Genomic DNA, 18,438 nt, shown 5'->3' with positions numbered 1-18,438 from the left:
GCCAGGAAGCTGGCTAAATTCCAACATTTTCTTGTTGAATCACACAAAATTGTTGAATCAACTTGAAATGTTTTGGATGATCCGAGGGTGTTGACTTGATGGATGTTTTAAGCTTTTTTGTTGTGGTAGAATTCTTTTTTTTTTCCGTGGCCTTGCAAAGCCATTAGTGGAGATTTGCCACTATGTTCATCAAAGTGACTCTCCTGACTCACTGAAACTGTTGGCTCTGAAAGACTCAGGGCTCTCTTAGACAAGGAGAGTTTTTGTCCTGTATCTAAAAAGGCCACAGAGATTGTGGGGTGAATTCAGGGCTGCCAAAGTGGCTTATCGTCCTGATTTATCTTTCCCAGAAACTGCAGTGAATATTGGTTACTCCTGTAACTTGCTGAATGATGACATGGCAGATGTTTTCATTATTGAAGGCAGCACATCTGACGACGTACTTAACGAACTCAGGTAAATGGCTGAAATATGCAGCTTCATTGCTGTGTACTGACACTGGTTCAGGGGGAAATGGGGAAGTCAGGCCTTTTTCTTTTGAAGGAGGTAGTTGCCACACAACATGCATATAAAGTTGGGATGGTTTCTGGGATAATGTCCTTCGTGACACTCAGATGATTTGTTAGACTTTAAGTCAGCCCACAGTTAGCGCACACTTGAGAGTTTCAGAAGCATGTGGATGAACTGCATGAACAAGAGCAGATAATTCATGCATGTTGTAGTGGGGATACAGGGAAAATTGACCTAGACAAAGAAAAGGAAGCATAACATTTTTTTTCATAAAATTGATTTAATTATATACATATACACATATATATAACAAATTATTAATTATTATTCTGGGTGGTTTCTTTTAGGAATGCAAGGGAAAAGATGAAGCCAGACTCCTTTCTGGACAGTGATGAAATTAACATTCAGTTTAAAAAATCTTCCAAAAAACCAAAAATTCTACCTGATGAACAAGCAAATGGAGTGTATGGTCTTGTTATCAATGGCCATAGCCTGGTAAGGAAGGTTCAGTCATGTTAAGACTGAGTTCTTGTAAGAACTTTATGTGACAAGGACATACTGGAAGTCTGAAAATGCTTAAAAAATAATCTTAGAGGTCTAGAATTTTTTTCCTAGATAATGGTTAGATTGTTGGTAGCAACTCAGATTCATTAGTGATTATCTGAGAAATTAAGGGTACTGAACAAGGTTTCGTAAGACTGGAACAGGGAAAAAATTGGTTCTGATGTTAGATGAACAGGAGGAGGAGTAGATTAGCTGGATTAATTTTGATTTCTAGATGGTTACTGGAAAAATAATCATGCAGTCTATGGATACACCAAGAAAATAAGATAACATCAGATATGGATTTCAAGTATGTCAAGAATATAACCGTTTAAATATATCTGTTTTCCACTAATAGATAGGATGGATATCATATAACTTGACTAATAAATCATTTGATATTATCTCCCATGATGTTTTTCTAAGTAAACTGAAGTAATATGATCTAGATGAAGTTGCTATGTGGCAGATGCAGGACTACTTGGAAACTATGGCTCTTGATGGCTCATTGTTGATCTAAAGTGTACAGTTAAGTAGCATCTGCAGGGGGCTCCTACATCTATTCAATATTGAGTGTTTTAATTAACTGCTTAAAAAGAGAGCAAGCTTCTTAGATCTGCAGATAACACCAGCCTGGGAGGAACTGCAGACTTGGGGGAATTCAAGATTAGATTTGAAAATAATTTTGACAAAGTGAAGTGATACTTTGAAAAAGAGAGAATGTATTTCAGTGAGAACAAATGCGTCGTTCTCCACTTTCTAGTAATCAACAAAACATATAAAGGAACACAGAGAGATATATGTAAGAGCATCATCTGTAAGACTTGTGCTGGCTGCTGGTGGCAGCATGGGAACACATGCGGTCTTGCTTAAACAAAGCAAAACAACAGAGATACAGCAGTGTCTGTAGTGGCATCATCTCACAGTTAGTTGATTTGTGTGCAGTGCCATTAGTAGAGTTACTATATGATAATATTTTGCTAGTGCTATGCAGTCAGGATGTTGTAGGAAAAAACTATCTCTAACTTCAGGGACTGGCCACTATACTAAAACTAAATCATGAAAAAGTCCCTTTTGTTGAGCAAGCCTTCCTGTCGCTGATGGCAGGGAAATGGGGCGTTAATGACTCACAGCTCTCTGGTTTAAGAGGAAAGGACATCTGGCCTAAGGATCGGCAGCCTTATGCAGAAAGGGCAGCTGCTCTGCTGTAATGGCTTAGAGGAGGAGAGAGTTGCATAGATTCCATCCATGAAACTCTTATTGAGTAGAGACATCAAAGCACAGACCCAAGAAGCACAATCAATAAGAAATATGAAAAGCTAATACTGCTGCCTCTTTTCCATGCAGAGCTAGAGGGGAAACCAGACATCCAATTAACTGTACACCTCCAGAAAGGAAATAACACATTGACCAAATTAAAAGGTCAGCACTCAGAACAAAATGATGTTCTGTCTAGTTTTGTATTTTTCTTTCTCATGCCTCCCTATGCATAGCTTTTGCATTTTTTTAATTAAGTACTCCCAAGTTGAAATCTATTCTATTTATAGCATAGATCTATCAGCTCTTAAAAAAAGAAACAAGAAGAATGAGTAGGAATTCACTCACATGGAGATACGCAAGCTAGCACAGGTCCAGAAACAGCTGTGTTAATGCACTGCTCCTATTGTTTGACAGTTCTACTGCTCTGCCAGAGTAAGCGTTGTGTTAATGTGGCTGTGATGCTTCCGAGACCCAAGCTGGTAGGTGTATTCTGCATGGCCCTATATTGTGCAGCATGGGTACTTCCTTAGACCAAATGGCCAGATTGAGATGAGGTCACTTTTAGTGAAGCGATGAGATAGGCTAGGCATTTTTGGTGAAAGAAGCACTTGCTGCAGCACTGAGAATATCAGCTCAGCACTAAAGACCTTTCAGGCATTTCATATCTTCCTTATGCTGAATGAAAGAACTAATTTAGTTCTTATTTTCTTCCAATGGTTTCTGCTTTGTAAGGCTGTGAGTTGCTGCTAGTCTGACCTACCCTTGCCCTTTCTTCTCAGGCCTATGCACTGGAAGGGAATCTCGAACTGGAGCTGGTGAGAACAGCCTGCATGTGCAAAGTGGTGATCTGCTGCCGGGTGACTCCACTGCAGAAGGCCCAAGTGGTGGAGCTGGTGAAGAAGTACAAGAAGGCTGTGACCCTGGCAATCGGAGATGGGGCTAACGATGTCAGCATGATCAAAAGTGAGTAACAGCGCTGTGTTCTGGCTGATGGCCAGCATACTCTAGCTACTGTGCTGCTCTTACTTGCTAAGCGAAGTAAGCAGGAGCAGCTTTTTGCTGTGAGCATACTTCAGGCTATAGGGCTTGGCAGCAGAAATGCTTATTTGAGTGGCTTCTGTACGTTCCTCTTTGTGAATCAAGGTGGCTGGATCCAAGTTTCTGGAGGTTTCTGCAGAGCACTGTCGCTTTGCACCACTCGTGTCTACTGTCGTCAAGGGTGCACACAACCTGTACTCTAGTAGCTGTGCTCCTGCCACCAGAGACACAGGAAGCTAAGACTGCACTTACTGACTATTTCTTCTGTCTGTTTCTTCATTTCTATCCACTGATCTTTCAAGCATGTTTTGTTTATAGCTTTGTTTCTGGGAGGTTATGCTAAAACCTGGCAATGTTCAGCCAGCATGGGCACTCTACTAGACTTAAGAGAACAGGAAGTTCAACTGTTATGCTCCTGCTCACAGGGAGACTTCTCAACCCTTATTTCCTGTGCGAATACTCAAGAAATCAATTTCTGTCAGCATCTCTGGCTGTGTCAAATTGACCTTCATCCTCTGAAGCCCTTAATTTAGATCCACTTGTTCCGCCACTCCACTGCTCCCTAGGGTCAGGTATCTCTCACTTCTTGCCTCCAGAGTGGACAAGAGCCTGTAAGGGCTGTGATGTTTATGTGACTACCAATACAGTGGCAATACTAAGAATAAACAAATTTATTTCAGAGAGATGACAGATCAGCAATGCAAAAGGAAAATCTTCATGCTTGTAAATACTCTGTATAATATTATATGACTTTTTAAAACATTTTCGTGTGACCTGGGGCTACTTGTCATTTATTTCCTTTGTATTATAACAACAGGCCTCCAGCCCCTTTGTCCTTGAGCATCATTTGGTGGTACATTACCTCAATGAACTTATGAAGAAAATCTCTTAGCTAAGTATAATTAAATTAAGATTATTCAGAAGGGCCTATTACTAATCTTCCTTGTGTTAATTTGCAAAAATTGATTAACTGGAGCCTTTTAATTAAGAAAGCAAAGGCTAAGTAGGGAGCTTCAGGGAGATAAGTTAGGCAAACAGTTGAGAAAGAATAAGAAAAGCAAGTTAAAATGTACATGATAATTAGAAATGAACCCACCACTATGAAAGGGTTGGGACTTTGGGATTTTATCAACTCACTGTTCCATGGAAACCTCTCAATCTAAGCAACCTCCAGCCATCAAGATTGCTCTCATTAGTTAAAGCTGTATAATTAGCTGTCACATTAAACTTATGTCCATATTTAATAAACCCAAGTTACTATTAAGAGACATGACTCTTCTGTCTAATTATTTGATTGAACTAATAAGGCTCAGAAAATGTAAAATGATTACAGACTGCCTTGCACCACTGCATTTTAGAAATCTGTAAGGAGTTTGTTGATTTATATTCTAGAAGAATATATATGCATATAAATACAAGTCACATCTCAGTAGTAATTAATTAAATTAATAATTAATTTAATTTAGAAATTAAAGGTATTTCCTCATAACAGCAGCAATGTTTTGTGCCATTAATAAACATTAGGAAAGAAAACATATATTGTCACTGACAGTGTAATTCCATTCAAATAACATAAACCCAGTTATTATAAATATATCACTAAAACAAAAATTGTGATACTGCTGAAAAAAATAGTTTCTCCAAATCATTTTTTTTTTTCATAAATAACTTCACATTTGACTTTTTCCACTCAGGCTGGAAGGGAATTAAAACAATGTCACAATATCGGAGACACTTAAAAACTAGAGTTAACCAAGCTCTCATTGTAATGACATGATCAATAATCTTCCTGTTGCAGCTGCCCACATTGGAGTTGGCATCAGTGGCCAGGAGGGGATGCAGGCAGTCTTGTCAAGTGACTTCTCCTTTGCGCAGTTTCGTTATCTCCAGCGCCTACTCTTAGTCCATGGCCGGTGGTCCTACATCCGCATGTGCAAGTTCCTCAAATACTTCTTCTATAAGAATTTTGCCTTCACGTTAGTGCATTTCTGGTATGGATTCTTCTCTGGCTTCTCAGCACAGGTAAGCCAGTTTCTGTTTTCTCATGATCATATTTAACATTTTCAAGCAAAATATCGGGAAATATTTTTAAAATGTAAATAAAAGAAGCCATTCCTTCCATCTCACTGAAAGGTACACAGGGTTGTCTTTCCCAGCTGTACCAGTTTAATGCAGATACTGCTCCCTTCATCGGACTGATGGCAAAGGACAGAGGCCCAAAGATGTTTAGGTGCATTATGAAGCAGATGATAGCTCACGGAATTTTTGAAAGTGTTCAGACTAACTACAGTGTACAGATTAGACGGACACCTGACTAATTTGACGCAGATCTATGGCTGCCTTAGCAGTACATTTAAAGCAGTTAGTTTAACCTCAGATTGCCTGTGTGTTTCAGCAGCTTGTAAAAGAAGCAAATCCCACGCAATGAAATATGCAACATTAGTTTAAGACAAACATATCTCCACCCCAAATCCAGCACCAGGAAAGCACAGTTAGTGTGAAAATATTAGTCCTGGGCCTGCAGGTGCAGGAAGCACGCTGCCATCCTTGCCTGCCCGCTTGCAGCCTGCAGCAGTCCGTGGCTCCCACCTGCTGGCTGCCACTGTGCCAGCTGCTCAGCAGTGCCCAGAGCAGCACTGCAGGCAGCTGGGGACCCTGGGCCCGCTTTGAACCAGGAATGTCTGCCCTGTTACTGCTGTCCCAGTGCTCAGAGCTTTCTCTCACACAGGAGCACTGCCGCTGAGAGCTGAGTACCTTGGCCGTGTGCCTTTCGTGCTAGGCTTAGGTGAGACTCCAGTGGTGTTCTGGCATTTTATTTCTGCCTAAAGGAAATAGTTGCAGGCAAACTGCGCCAGGCCTGCCATTTCAGTAGGACTCAGGAACAGTCATGCTGTGCCAGGCCAAAGGGCTCTTTGGCCCAGTGTGCTGTTCTGGTTGTAGCCAGTAGTGGAGACTTAAAAAACAGAACTAGCATAAAGTGATCTTTCCGCTGAGTATTCCCTCAGCTTCTGGTAATGAACAGTTACAGATTGTTGAGCTTGACATTATACTTTTGGTCTCAGAACTGTTTTGAACAAGATGTTCCAGCATTGCTTTGTATATACTTTTAGGAGAGGTGGAAAAGTCAGCCTTTTGCTAACTCCATGCTTTGCTTTTCTCTTTAGACTGTATATGATGAGTGGTTCATTACGCTTTACAATTTGGTATATACCTCCCTCCCAGTGCTAGGAATGAGTCTCTTTGATCAGGTATTCTTTCTGTGACTACTTGGATTTTTTTATATGGGTGTTCTGGAATGGTTCCGTGAAGCAAAAGCAACTGACTTTTTGGCTAGCTGTTGTGGTAGCCCCTGAAGCAGTTTCTTGCAAGTAATAACCAGGAGCACAAAAAAAAAAAAAAAAAAGGATGCACAAGGGAGGGGATTGTATATTGTCTTGAACTGGACAGTGGGTTTCAGTGTGTGGTGGGACTTTTGGGTTAGCCGGTTGACTACAGTAAAAGCTGCCATTACAATTCTCCCCTGACATAGTCATGCCCTATTAGCTCTGTTCCCTAAAGCCTGACTAGTACCTTTTTAATGGCTACACAGAACAGTGAATGAACTAGACATCTGAAGAGCTCCTAAACCAAGTTTTCTTTGTTCAGCCTTTTTAACTGAGCCCTTCCTGCAGTAATTTCACATGTGCATTGCTACCTCATATGCTATTATTGTTCATCAATACATAGAAGCAATAAGGCTGCTCCTACATGCCTTTTATAAATGAGTAGGCACTTGCCACTTACCCAGTAGTTTACAGTGCTCAGCTCTTTTAAGGAATCTAAGTCAGAGGGCCTTGCCTATGTGTGGACCCAGTGGAGGTATTTCGTGTCCATTAGCTTCCAGGACCCTTTCAGGAGAGCAGGTCATGCAGCCTGCTGAAGAAGAAATGTGCCTTCATTATTTGCAGCACTTGTCATTTTTTTCAGCATGAGAATGGTGAAATTCAGTATGTAAAATGTGCCTAGGTGACCTTAGGATGTGGCATGCTAGTCAGCACAGATGAGTGAATTGTGTACAAAGCCTTTTCTTGTGGAAATGTGCATTCTTAGGCGAATGGGAACATTAAGTGGTCTTGTGAGGTCAGTTGAGCAGGTGCCAGCAAAAGGCTCTAATCATCTCCTCTCTACTTTCAGGATGTGGATGATCGCTGGAGTATGCTGTTTCCTCAGCTCTATGTGCCTGGCCAGCAAAACCTCTATTTTAACAAAATAGTGTTTGTCAACTGCATGTTGCATGGGATTTACAGTTCCCTCATTCTTTTCTTCATCCCTTATGGGGCCATGTACAATACAATGAGAAGTGATGGGAAAGCCATTGCTGACTACCAGTCCTTCGCACTGGTGGCCCAGACCTGCCTATTGATTGTGGTGTCTGTCCAGGTAAAGCATCCCTCGTAATGCTTTTAGGTATTAGTTACTGTTTCATGAAGGCATCATCTGGAGGGGCCACCTGAGATCCTGATACCAGATTATTCTCCTCTTCAACAGATCAACAAATTTGTGTGCCATGAAGGATTAGGGCCACAGGAAGACAAAACCTCTGTCTTAGGAAGTTTACAGTCATAGTAAACAAAACAGTTACAGCTGAGAGAAGAGAAAGACTCATTCTAGTTTTTCAGCATGGGTTTAAAGCACAGGATTGTCTGTCTGCTATCAGTCAGTTATTTATAACGTCTCCATTGTGGTGCTGCATCTGCAGCCTGGTTTGGTATGTGATGCAGATGCTAGAGCTGCACTTGCTGGAAGAAGTAGCTAAGATTAGGATGGTGAAAAATTCAGATGATATTGGCAGGATGAGAGGAACTTCTCAAAAGAAAAATTAATCTATCTCACCTCTCTAGATAATAGTTTCTGCTGTCTGAGGTGTTACAGACTCCTTATAATTTTCAATGGCTAGCTGACAGCATAGGGTAAGGACATAAGCAGTAGCCCCTTTAAACCTAGTATCCTGTCTTAAGTGTTGGCCACCAGTAAATGCTGTGGAAAAGAGCTAGGACAAGGCAAATGTAGTAACGCTTGCCTTGAATGTTCTTCCAGCATCCTGCACCCCCCAGCATTTGGCATATGCTGCATTCCCAGCATGTGTGGCTTGGGTATTTCTTGAGCCTTGAATCATGTCTATGCATCTGATAGTACATACTGTTTTTAATATGGGTCATGGGACCAGCCAAGAGCTTCTCTCTTGGTTATTAAACAGAGATTTTAGAACAGGAAAGTACAGATAGCATAACAAATAATCATCTTGGGTGAAGAGGGGGGTGTATAGAGTTGTGGACAAGATCTCTAGCTGGATTCACCATAGATATGCTAAATAATTAAGGCACTAACAGCACCTGTATTGTACCATTCTTTTAGATTGGCTTGGACACCGCTTACTGGACAGTTGTGAACCAGTTCTTCATCTGGGGCAGCCTTTCTGTTTACTTTGCAATCACCTTCACCATGTATAGTGATGGCATGTACCTGATCTTCACAGCCTCATTCCCATTTATAGGTAAGCCCTGTGACAAATCTCAACTGCATTCAAAGTGGGCAAACTGCTGGGCTTAACTCTGTCAAGTGTTCCTAGTAGGTGTGTAGGAAGAGCTCTCAAAAAGGCAGTAAGTAACATGCTACAGAACATATTGATTGCCATTTCTACAAGAAATGCCATGGTATTTCTGCAGGCTGCTGGGAATGCTTATTTTGATTCCCATCCATCCACGTGGACATTGTCCCATTTTCACTTCCTTGCAAAAGCAGGCACATTCAAACAGCCACAGGAATGATCCTTTAAATAAGTCCACAGAAGTGGATGGAAAACTTTCTGCTAGCTCTTTGGTATTCTATTTCCAGATGTTTAGTCCTTACAAATATTTAGGAACATTTTTTTGCAGAAGTATATGTATTCTCTTCTAAATAAGTTAATGTTGGTGTGGGAAAGCATAGAAATCTAGCTGCTTTACCTAAAATCTTTCTGAACATGTGCAAAAGGTAAAGAATAATATAAAAATGAATATCTCTCTTGAGACTGTGAGCAGGAAGAAGACAAAAGTTTAGTAAAGTAATTTAGCCATTTTAAACACCTCTGTCCATCTATATCCAGTACTGATAGAACTTTGTTATGAAACTCTACTTCTAAAATCCCGAAGTATATTGTTTCAAATCTCAAATTAATGCCTTTCTTTTGGGATTTTTTAAGCCATTTGTTCTGCTCATCTGTAGTACCAAGGTGCTTGGCTATTTTAGAGATATCTGAGATGCAGGTCAGTTGTAAGGTATTTTCCATGCAGGTGGCCAGATCCACTGTAGAGATGGCTTCTAGTATCTAAAGTTCTGAGTGAGAGAAGGCAGAGTGTCTGTTTAGTTTCCAAAGACAGCTGGTAACCCATTTACCAGGGACGTCTATATATGCTGCTCTGTTGATACTACTAGGCCAAAATACCCATAATGTTGAGTATCACTTAATAAGGACTCACTGCGATTTTTAATGAAAGTTCTTCAAGTCTGGACTCAATTAACCTGGTTACTTTAATTTCAGCAGAGTTGTAATACAGCAGAATTTGGCTAACTGGAAGGAAGACATTCAGCAACTTTGCTGCCAACAATAGCATCATTAAATGCTGTAAAGAGGCTTTTGCAGGCTGTTTGTTCTATCCTACATTCCTTGAGTTTTTGGAGGAGCCAACAGTGAGCGCTTTGGTTTCAAAGAATGTGTCAGTGTCATGTTACCACATGGCAGCTGCTCTGCCAATATACCCATTAGGCTACTCTCTCTGTGCAGACATCCAGAGCAATGCATGTTCTTTTCATAAAGAACTGTGATCCTACCATCTATTAGACACTCAAGAGTCAGTACCATATATGCTTCAAGAAACAGTACTGGCAAATAAGGAAATAATATTCTTCCTTTTTAACTGGAGTCCTGGCAAGAGCCTAGCGGGCTGGATTGCAGCTGAAGAAGGTCTCTCGAATATTTATCTATCAACCTGTTGCAGTGATTTGACTCTTTATAAGGGGATAAGGCATTCACTCTGACATCCTTGTTTCCCTGAGTAGTTGCTGCAGTTCAGTCTGTTTTCTTCTTTGCTCATCTAAGACAAATATGATGGTGTTGCTATCCTCTCAGCAGCAAGCTGATTTCTCTGTTGGTTAAAAGGGTCTACTTTTTGTTTGTAGTTTGCTGTTTGCTAAGTGCTTTGAGATCTCAGAGAATGGAAGACTCAAGGTAAATAAGGGGGAGAGGTGCTGCTGTCACGGCTTTAATGATGCTCTTGTTTTTCAGGTACAGCTCGAAACACCCTCAGCCAACCAAATGTGTGGCTAGCAATCTTCCTCAGCGTTGCCCTCTGTGTGTTACCTGTAGTTGGCTATCGATTCCTGAAGGCTCAGTTAAAGCCCACTGCCAGTGATAAAGTAAGGAGATATGCTTATAAACCAGAAATCCTTCTCACTGCCACCTAAGCCTACTGCAGGGTCTTATTGCAGGGGCCTGGCTTTGCTTAATGTATGTCACCAAATTTCTTACTGTATCCTAGTCCCTTAAAAGGCAGGATTGAGCATGTGTTTTGGCATAGTTCAAGCCATCTGCAGCTGGGAGCAATGCTGAGATTATTTAGACATGGATTAGGTTGCACTGGAGTGAGGAAGCAGCACTATTTTTAGGTGCAGGGTTTCAGGGTGTGGCTCAGTGGCAAAGCAGGGGCATATTTCAGTCAACAGTGACACCTCGCTGCCATACAGTTTTTAGCCTGGCAGACTGCACTCCTTCACCCTCCAGCCATGCATACATGCTTGCTGGGGATTTTTTGGCTTGAAAATTTACTTCCTTTATAGCCAGTGGTTATATTCCCCCTCTGAAACCAGCTGCCATCCCATGCCCAAAAGTATGAAGATGACACTAGTAGGGCAAGGGGAGGCTGAGAGAGATGGAAGGAGCGCAGGGTGCTCAATCCATTACAGCCAAGGAACTCCTGAACAAGATCAGTATAAATACAGCTCCCTGGGCTGCCTTTCAAATAGGGATATCTGCTAAATGTTGCTGCCACCTGCTGCTTCCTTCCTGTTCCTACACTAAGCTGTGAGACACCAGCATCTCTGAGCAAAGTCTCAAGGGATGGCACTTGGTCCTCAGTGGCTGCCTTGATCACCCTTGAGATGTCTGTAAAGGTGGCCAGATGCTATAGAACTGTTTGAAAATGAGTAAAGGGGAATTCCTAGCACTGGCAGAGAGAGTAGGTGGGTGTTAGAGAAGATTGCTGGGTTGGAAGGTCCTCAGCACACTGTTAGAGGAGGAAGTTCAGATCATTCAAAGTACACAGAAGTGGGCTGGATTTACTCTTCAGCTTAGCAGAACACAGATATGACCCTGAATCCCATTCTTAATGCTTTGGGTTAGCCCCTCTCTCTAATGCTAAATCGTTTCACTTTTCTACTGCCTTTAGAATTTGTGTGGGAAGTGAATTGTCACAGGAGAGGAGCAATTAGGTTTTTTGCTAGAGAAATCTCTAGCCTGAAAAGAACTAAACACGGGCCTGATGGCCAGAGAGCCCAAGTACCTGCAGCTGCTACTGTCCCAAACAGGCAGGGCAGATGTTGGGCATCTCAGTATCCTGCTGAGCCACTGGCACTCTCCCTTTTCCAAAGGAATATGAGAATCAATTGATCACCATTCTCATCATAAAAAACGTTCATATATTGGAGATCCCCTTTAGTAGGCTGTTTTCTAGATTAAATAAGCCAATTTTTCAATCTTTATTTATAGATCATGGGGTTTTTTTGGACTTCCCTGACTTTCATCTATTTATGTTTTTGACTGAAATGTCTGCAGTACCCTAACTAAGGCCTTGCAGTGTTGCGGGGAGTAACAAATGGGTATCATTCTCTCCTGTGTCTTACAGATGACATTCCCAATAATGCCTTTTGGAATAAGATTTGCTTTTCCTTTTGCTGAAGTGTTACCTTGGTGCTGCAATCTTAGTTCCTGCTCTGCAGCCCCTTTGCCCATCCTCTTGTTTTGTCAATCATTTTTGGCTTTGGATACGTGTTTTTGTTTCCCCTTCTGAGCTCCTCTTTTGCAGTGCTCATGAATAATGATGCATTTCCCACTTGTTCAGTCTTATTTTCTGATTTCAGGTCCTACTCAAGATCAAAGAAGCCAAGAAGAGGCCACCTCCACCCTCTCCCAAGAGGCGTCTGCGTCGGACCAGTACCCGCCGCTCAGGCTATGCCTTCTCCCATCAGCATGGCTTTGGAGCGCTTATTATGTCTGGAAGAAACATGCGGCCAAAATCACCTTTTGCTACAACAGGAACATTCTCACCCAATAGTGATAAAAACAAACACAAAGGACTGTAAAAAAAAAAAGAAAAGAAGAAGAAGAAAAAGAAAAAGAAAAAGAAAAAAGAAAGAAAAGAAAAAAAACCCTAAAGGGCTGTCAGGAAAGGAAACTGTGCTCCCTGCAAAGCACCGAGCCAGTGGCTGCTCAGAAGTCTGCCATGTGGGCTACCAAAGCAAAGACTTGGTCTTTTCCTTTTACCCACTTGCAGTCTCCAACTGCAGTTTCTGTTCCAAAGATATATGCTGCTCCTAGGGAAGTAAGGAAAGAGTGGGAAGGGCAGGATGAATTAAAGCTGGTTTGTATTCCAGAGGGCTTCCCTGGAACAAGAGAGAGAACATGCTGTGGGAGGCTTCTTCACTCACTAAGATTGTTTATGGTGCCATTTTTTTCTCCCTTTAACTAAATACCTCAGAACAAAGTAAAGTCCAGGCTGAGGAACACATGGAATTGGTGATGACTTTTACATTTGTGTGCCTGCCTTTTTTTCTGTCATGAATCCATTCTGGGCCATATTCCTGGGTTGAAAGTATTGACCCCAGGTGTGCCTTAGCTCCAGCCACACAACCCTCAAATCCCCAATCTTTGTAATACGTGTAATTTTGTAGCCTTTTGACTATAATGTACAAAAGCACTTTGGAAAGTATCAGTTGTAAACAACCTCCTTCCAAACTAATAGTTAATCCAGTTTCTCAGAAGCTGGCCAGTGCCACAAGTGCAACACACTTCCTGCATCTGCAGTCTAGAGGTGCTGCAAGCTCAGAGACATGCCTAGCTGATCAAGGGACAAGGACTTGACATTCACCAGTCTGCCCTGTATCTGCAATGCAAATCTGCTCTTGTTGTAAATGATCATTGTCAGAGCCATCTCAGGTGTTGTAGCTGAGTACCAATTTCTTCTAGACTTAAAAGAGAAGGGTAAAAGAATTTCAGGCTTCCATAGAGATCAAGCCACAAAATCTAGCACAGAGGAGCCCATACCTTAGCTAGGGCTCAGCTGGGAGCCTCCAATACAAGGTAGCTTTTCTCATCATAATAGACTGAGTCAGCCTCAGTCTTCTGAGGCACAAGCAGATCAGACTTGATGAAAATTACACAAGAAATAGAGGAGGGACAGATGCTATTTCCCGGCTGGTGCAGAGTGTCCTGCCCTTTACTCCACTGATGCTGTTGGTCCGTGCAACAGATGAAGTGTGATCTGGATGCTCTTTCACCCTCCCCTGATGATCAGTGTGGTCAAGTTTCAGAGGAACTTAGTGAGGGCTCAGGGGCCTCTGCAGAGTTTCTCTGTGGTGGCTGCTATTTTATGCAGAAAGGTTCATGTATCAATCATCAGTTCCAGATAGCAGAAGGCTCCACCAAATTCTATCAGTCTGACTGCCAGCAGAGGGACCTAAAATGCATAAACACAGCCAAAGATGTGGTGATATTGAGAAACTGAGACTTGCTCACTGGTTTGTTACACAGTACTGTAAAGCTAACATCAGTGGGATTACTAGGTGGAAAGCCAGAATGAGAATCTGCCCCACCAGTGCTGCTGAGCTGTCTAAATGGAGGGGTTTTTTTGTGCAGCCTTTGCTGTTATACTTTCTCAGCTCCTTTATAGAAGTTTAGACTCTTTCCTCATTTTGAAATGGGATTTTTGCCCCCTAATCATCTGATATTTATTGGGAGTGCTCTGCCTTGAGTCTCTGAGCTATCAGTGGAGGCAATGTGTCATGGCAACAATCTAGCCATGTCCCTGCTTCATCTGAGCTGCGTGTAACACCTTACCTACTGCCTGTAGTCCTAGTTTCAGCAGTTACTGTATATTTTTTTTTAAGCTCTAATAAAAGGTTTCATCTGCCTGGATTTAACTCAGCACAGAAAAAGTGGTCTGTTGCACCTGCTGCTGTGAGAGGCTCATTGCAAACAGTAGTATTAAATTTCAGTATAGCCAGTGCAAATTAGACCCGGGTCTGGATCCAGATTTCAGCAGCCTGGAGCTGCTTGCTAGGGAAGAAGCACATTCTAACCCAGTGATCTCCCCTGCAAGGATATATCTAAATAAAGGGAGAGCCTGCATCCCGACTGAGAATACTCTGCTGTGATAGTTACTGCTCTTCACCTCCCTCTGATTTACAAGTCACATTGCAGAGACAATCATAGGTTTCTGGTTAGGATAATGCCATTCACAGTCAGCCTCCATGAGGCTAGAAGAAAAAAGGAGTTATGCAGGTCAGCAGACACCCCCACAATACCAAGGTTGGCTTGTGGACTGACAGACCTGTCAAAGCTATTCCAAGTATGCAACGCAGTGGACTATAATGCTAAGCAGTAGCGAGAAAACTCTGAGACTGTGTCACTCTTCTCATGTGACATGTTGGTGAGCTTGCTCCAGCTACAAATATTTCAATGGCTTGACAAGTTCAACATTGGAAACATATCAACTGGCAGTGATGTTCAAGTTACATCACTCTTGATTTTTGTAAAATTATTTTTTAAAATAAAGAGAGACCATTGAGATGACGGATTCATTGCCAGTCTGCTAATGATTAAAGGAATTTATAACCAGACACATTTATGTCATTCCTGGATCTTCTGAAGTGAAAGGGTCGACTGTGGGAGGATGGATCTGGAATAATGTTTCTTTTAATTTTATATCCTGATCTGGAAATTGGGAATATAAGCAAGCTGCAGTGGACAACTGAATAGTGAGCCCCTAGGAACAGCCCTGTGAATTAATAGCTGCCAAGAAGCTGTAATTCCACACAATGAACTTCCTTTGTATCCTGTAAGTGAGCTCTAGGTGTTCTTATCAGCCATATAATGCTATTTTTTTTGAGCTTCTGGTTTCAGTGGTGAAGGGCAAGAGCAAATTCAAAAAGTTTGATGGAGCTTTGTAGTAATGTTTCCTCAAAATTGTTCTACAAACAAACCATTTTGTAAAAAATGGCTTGTGGGTGTAGGAGAAGTGAAGAGGGAGTACCTAGTTTCTGTTCCCAGTGATGCTAACAGGTCACAGCAGCTCTTCCATCATTTCTTCACCCCTCCAAGCTATTCCCCTTCTGCACAAAGAGGCAGTGGCAGCACCCTGCTTTGCATGAATGCAGAAAACTGAGTCCCTTCATAGCCATGCTCTGCTGAAGGGACATGTGGACTGCTGTAACAGAGCAAAGCAGCAGCATGCCAGGGACACTCCTGCCTCTGTTTCCCCACTTTGCATGCAGTGGGTGAAACAGTCAGTGGTGTCAGGAGGCAGGACTGCCACCCCACGTGCAGGCAGTTTGGCATAAGTAGTACAAGCAGCCAGTGGGCCATGGAGCAGGTGTCTGTGCTGGCAGGGGGTAGAGGAGGTGGCTGTTGCCATGGTGGCAGTAAGAGGCACCATCGAAGTCCAGAGTGGCAGTAGAGGAGGTTGTTAGTGCCAGCGATGGCTGAAGGAGCTGTTCTTGCCATGGGAGATGGTTGTGGACACTGGTTGTGGATGCTGGTGGTAGATAAGAGGGTGATGGATGTTGTGAGTGACTGTTGGGATGTCTGTTGCCAGGGGCAATGCCTAAGCAAGCAGTTAGTGTGTGACAGCTAAGAAAGCTGTTCCCAGGGAGGATGGCTGAGGGGGGCCGATAGCGTGTGTGTGACCGTTGGGGTGGCTGGGGGCTGAGGGGCTGTTAGTGCGTGTGTGACTGCTGGGGTGGCTGTGAGCTGAGGGGCCATTAGTGCGTGTGTGACTGCTGGGGTGGCTGTGGGCTGAGGGGCCATTAATGAGTGTATGACTGCTGGGGTGGCCGTGGGCTGAGGGGCCGTTAGTGTGTGTGTGACCATTGGGGGGATCATTGGCTGAGGGACCGTTAGTGCGTGTGTGACCATTGGGGTGGCCGTGGGCTGAGGGGCTGTTAGCGTGTGTGTGACCGTTGGGGGGGGCGTGGGCTGAGGGGCCGTTAGTGCGTGTGTAACCACCGAGGGGACCGTGGGCTGAGGGGCCATTAGTGCATGTGTGACTGTTGGGGTGGCCGTGGGCTGAGGAGAGCCATTAGCGCATGTATAAGTGCCGGGGCGGCCACAGGCTGAGGGGCCGTTAGTGCGTGGGTGACCGTATGGGTGGCCGTGGGCTGAGGGGGGCCATTAGCGCGTGTGTAACTGCCAGGGCGGCCACAGGCTGAGGGGCCGTTAGTGCGTGTGTGACCGTAGGGGGGGCCGTGGGCTGAGGGGGACCATTAGTGTGTGTGTGACCGTTGGGGTGGCCGTGGGCTGAGGGGGGCCATTAGCGCGTGTGTAACTGCCGGGGCGGCCACAGGCTGAGGGGCCGTTAGTGTGTGTGTGACCGATGAGGTGGCCGTGGGCTGAGGGACCGTTAGTGTGTGTGTGTGACCATTGCGGGGGCTGTGGGTTGAGGACCGTTAGTGCATGTGTGACCGTTGGGGTGGCCGTGGGCTGAGGGGGAGCCTTAGTGCGTGACCGTTGGCGGGGCCGTGGGCAGAGGGGGGCCGTCAGTGCGTGTGTGACCGTTGGCGGGGCCGTGGGCAGAGGGGGGCAGTTAGTGCGTGCATGAGCGCTCTGCCGCCCGTGCGCTCTGGAGCCGCCAGCGCGTGTGTGCGCGCCGCTGGCGGCGGGGCGGGGCCGGGCGCGCGGGGCGGGCGGGCGGCGGCGAGGCCCCGCCCAGCCGCCCGGGTGTAAACAGCGGCGCGGCGCGGGCTGGCCCGGTAAGAGGCGGCGGGGGTGGCCGGGGGGCCGGTGACAGTGGCGGCGGCTCCTCTTTGCGGGAGTCGGGGAAGCGGCCGCGGCGTTTTTCGGGGCGCCGAGGGTATGTGAGCGGTTCGGCGCCTGCTGCCGGAGCCGCAGCGGGCAGCCCGGCGGCGGACGTGCCCGGCGGGTGGGCCTGGAGCCGCGGCCGAGGTGACCTGCTGCCTTGGAGATGGCTGCTTTGCGCTGGAAGGGCTCCGGTCACAGGCTCTGGGGGTTAAACAGCTGGGTGTTTTTCTTACCACGGCTTTTCTTTCTGCCGGGCAGATGGCTGCGTGTCTCCGCTTCCAGAGGGTTGGCTGTGAGTCTGTGCTGTCCTGGCTCCCTGGGCCGGCAGTGGAGGGAGCGCTGCTGAGCAGCGCAGGACAGCGCGGGATGCTCTTCTGCCTGCAGACCTCACAGCACGCTTTGCTGCAGGCAGAGAAGCCTCCGAGTTGCAGGGGTCATCAATGTATGCAGCAGTGCGGAGTGGCCGTTGTAGACAAATCCAATAAATGGCTATATAAAGTGTTATAAATGCATTCTTACCCATGTTTATTGGACAGTAGCTGAGTGTGTTGCAACCGGAGTTTGTCTGTGCTCTGTTACACACCTGGAGGGACGTCTGAAACCCAGTAGTGATAAATAGGCCAAGATCCTGGGGGCAGTCATCATTTCTTCTGTGAAACTGCATGATACTTTTGCTTAGCCCTGCAGAGGGGAGTAGACATGAAGTGCTTGGGCCTCATGTGGTTTGTGGTACAGCATATTTTTTTAAGTATCGTTCAGAACAATAGTTCAGTCTTTCATGGAGCCTCCTATATTTGATAGAGAGTTAGGTATATCAAAAATTAATCTTTGCTGTGTTTTTTTTATCCTGTTCTAGTTATTCCATAATGTTCTTGTTTGGATAGTAGGTTCAGTTCCCCTGTAGCACCTAAAAACTCACTGGCCCATTGGACAGTAATCTCAGAGTCAGGAATGATAAGGCTGTAAGTAAGGCAGCAAGTAAGATGATTTCTTCAGTTTTA

General features: G+C 44.4%; 2 protein-coding genes across 4 annotated transcripts in view; both read left to right on the top strand.

Annotated features, from left to right (window-relative positions):
* The window catches only part of LOC134153549 (phospholipid-transporting ATPase ID-like), a 72,343-nt gene extending 57,125 nt beyond the window's left edge, over positions 1-15,218 (top strand). For all 3 annotated transcript variants that reach the window (XM_062599827.1, XM_062599826.1, XM_062599825.1), the window contains 9 exons: positions 351-456; positions 858-1,005; positions 3,093-3,276; positions 5,150-5,373; positions 6,516-6,599; positions 7,525-7,770; positions 8,746-8,884; positions 10,655-10,785; positions 12,505-15,218. In XM_062599827.1, the coding sequence (XP_062455811.1) occupies positions 351-456; positions 858-1,005; positions 3,093-3,276; positions 5,150-5,373; positions 6,516-6,599; positions 7,525-7,770; positions 8,746-8,884; positions 10,655-10,785; positions 12,505-12,726 (1,484 nt within the window). In that variant the 3' untranslated portion in view covers positions 12,727-15,218. The remainder of the gene's footprint in view (positions 1-350; positions 457-857; positions 1,006-3,092; positions 3,277-5,149; positions 5,374-6,515; positions 6,600-7,524; positions 7,771-8,745; positions 8,885-10,654; positions 10,786-12,504) is intronic.
* A 2,124-nt stretch (positions 15,219-17,342) lies between these two features.
* Positions 17,343-18,438, top strand: part of RUSC2 (RUN and SH3 domain containing 2) — a 64,385-nt gene continuing 63,289 nt past the window's right edge. Inside the window, exon 1 of the mRNA XM_062599648.1 lies at positions 17,343-17,388. The gene's annotated coding sequence lies outside the window, so the exon portion shown is untranslated. The remainder of the gene's footprint in view (positions 17,389-18,438) is intronic.

This window comes from Rhea pennata, chromosome Z, assembly GCF_028389875.1.
Source record: "Rhea pennata isolate bPtePen1 chromosome Z, bPtePen1.pri, whole genome shotgun sequence".
Taxonomy (NCBI): domain Eukaryota; kingdom Metazoa; phylum Chordata; class Aves; order Rheiformes; family Rheidae; genus Rhea; species Rhea pennata.
Note: the sequence above shows the minus strand (reverse complement) of the source record. Positions and strands in the feature narration are given on the sequence as shown.